This window comes from Octopus bimaculoides, chromosome 7 (assembly GCF_001194135.2).
Source record: "Octopus bimaculoides isolate UCB-OBI-ISO-001 chromosome 7, ASM119413v2, whole genome shotgun sequence".
NCBI lineage: Eukaryota > Metazoa > Mollusca > Cephalopoda > Octopoda > Octopodidae > Octopus > Octopus bimaculoides.
This window is the reverse complement of record NC_068987.1, coordinates 13,078,512-13,079,563: the sequence shown is the minus strand read 5'-3', so window position 1 is coordinate 13,079,563 and position 1,052 is coordinate 13,078,512. Positions and strand designations below refer to the sequence as shown.

Genomic DNA, 1,052 nt, shown 5'->3' with positions numbered 1-1,052 from the left:
TTACAAACAGAATACAAAAATTGAAATAAATGTTAAAAAAAATATGAGAATGATAAAAGTTAATGTTTTCAACGTAACAGGCTAAATAAATTAAACAGGAAATCACACACACACAAACACACACACACACACGCACACACACATACACACCCGCACACACAGACACCCACACACAACCGGACGCACACACGCACACACACGGACACACACACGCACACACACGGACGCACACACGCACACAGGTTTGCCTACACGGACGCACACACGTAACACACTCATACGTACATGGATGCACACACGCTCTCTCTCTCTCTCTCTCTCTCACACACACACACTAAATTGCCCACGCAAATCATCTTACTGGAATCAAAATGAACTGGGTTCGTATTTCCCACGTAGTCGTCTGTTGTATGGATGTTGGAGAGCGGAAGGTGATTTGTAGCTGACATAGCCGTTGTATATGGCGCTTCTAATACATGCAATCCATTCGATAGTTGAGCGTCCTTCACAGTTGGTTCAGTCATGTGTTCGTTAATGAAACTGTTGTTATCTATACTGCCTGCTTGCAGCACCGACAAAATTGATTGGTTGGCGTCAGGGGCGACAGTCGGATAATAAGGTGCAAATATTTCTTGTAGAATGTCATCGGTAAAACATGAGCCTCGGTCGTCTTTCTCACAGCTATAATCTGCAAAGTCGCATTGACCAGAGAAGTACTGTAGCTGCATCTTTGGTAAAACTGTGTTTTCTTCGCCAGGAGATATCTAAAAACATAGAAAGAAAGAAAGAATGAAAGAATGAAAGAGATGAAAGTGAAAGAAAATTCAAAACAAACAAGATAAATCGAGAAAGAGAAGAAAAAAAAAACAGACAAGTTTTCAATGAAAAAAAAAAAGGAAAAAAAAAAGCAACGACAGCCAATGAAAATTTATCAAATTACAATCAGTGAGATAATTATGTTGACAAAAGTTTTTTTAAATCTTTTTCTTTGTGATTGCAGTTGCTATGATATAATACGTAGCCTTTCTCTCTCTCTCTCTCTCTCTCTCTCT

The 1,052-nt window shown here is 39.4% G+C and overlaps 1 protein-coding gene across 1 annotated transcript in view; it reads right to left on the bottom strand.

Annotated features, from left to right (window-relative positions):
- The window catches only part of LOC106869737 (transcription factor ETV6), a 48,325-nt gene that overhangs the window by 24,447 nt on the left and 22,826 nt on the right, over positions 1 to 1,052 (bottom strand). Inside the window, exon 2 of the mRNA XM_052969120.1 lies at positions 362 to 764. Coding sequence (XP_052825080.1) covers positions 362 to 764 — 403 coding nt within the window. The remainder of the gene's footprint in view (positions 1 to 361; positions 765 to 1,052) is intronic.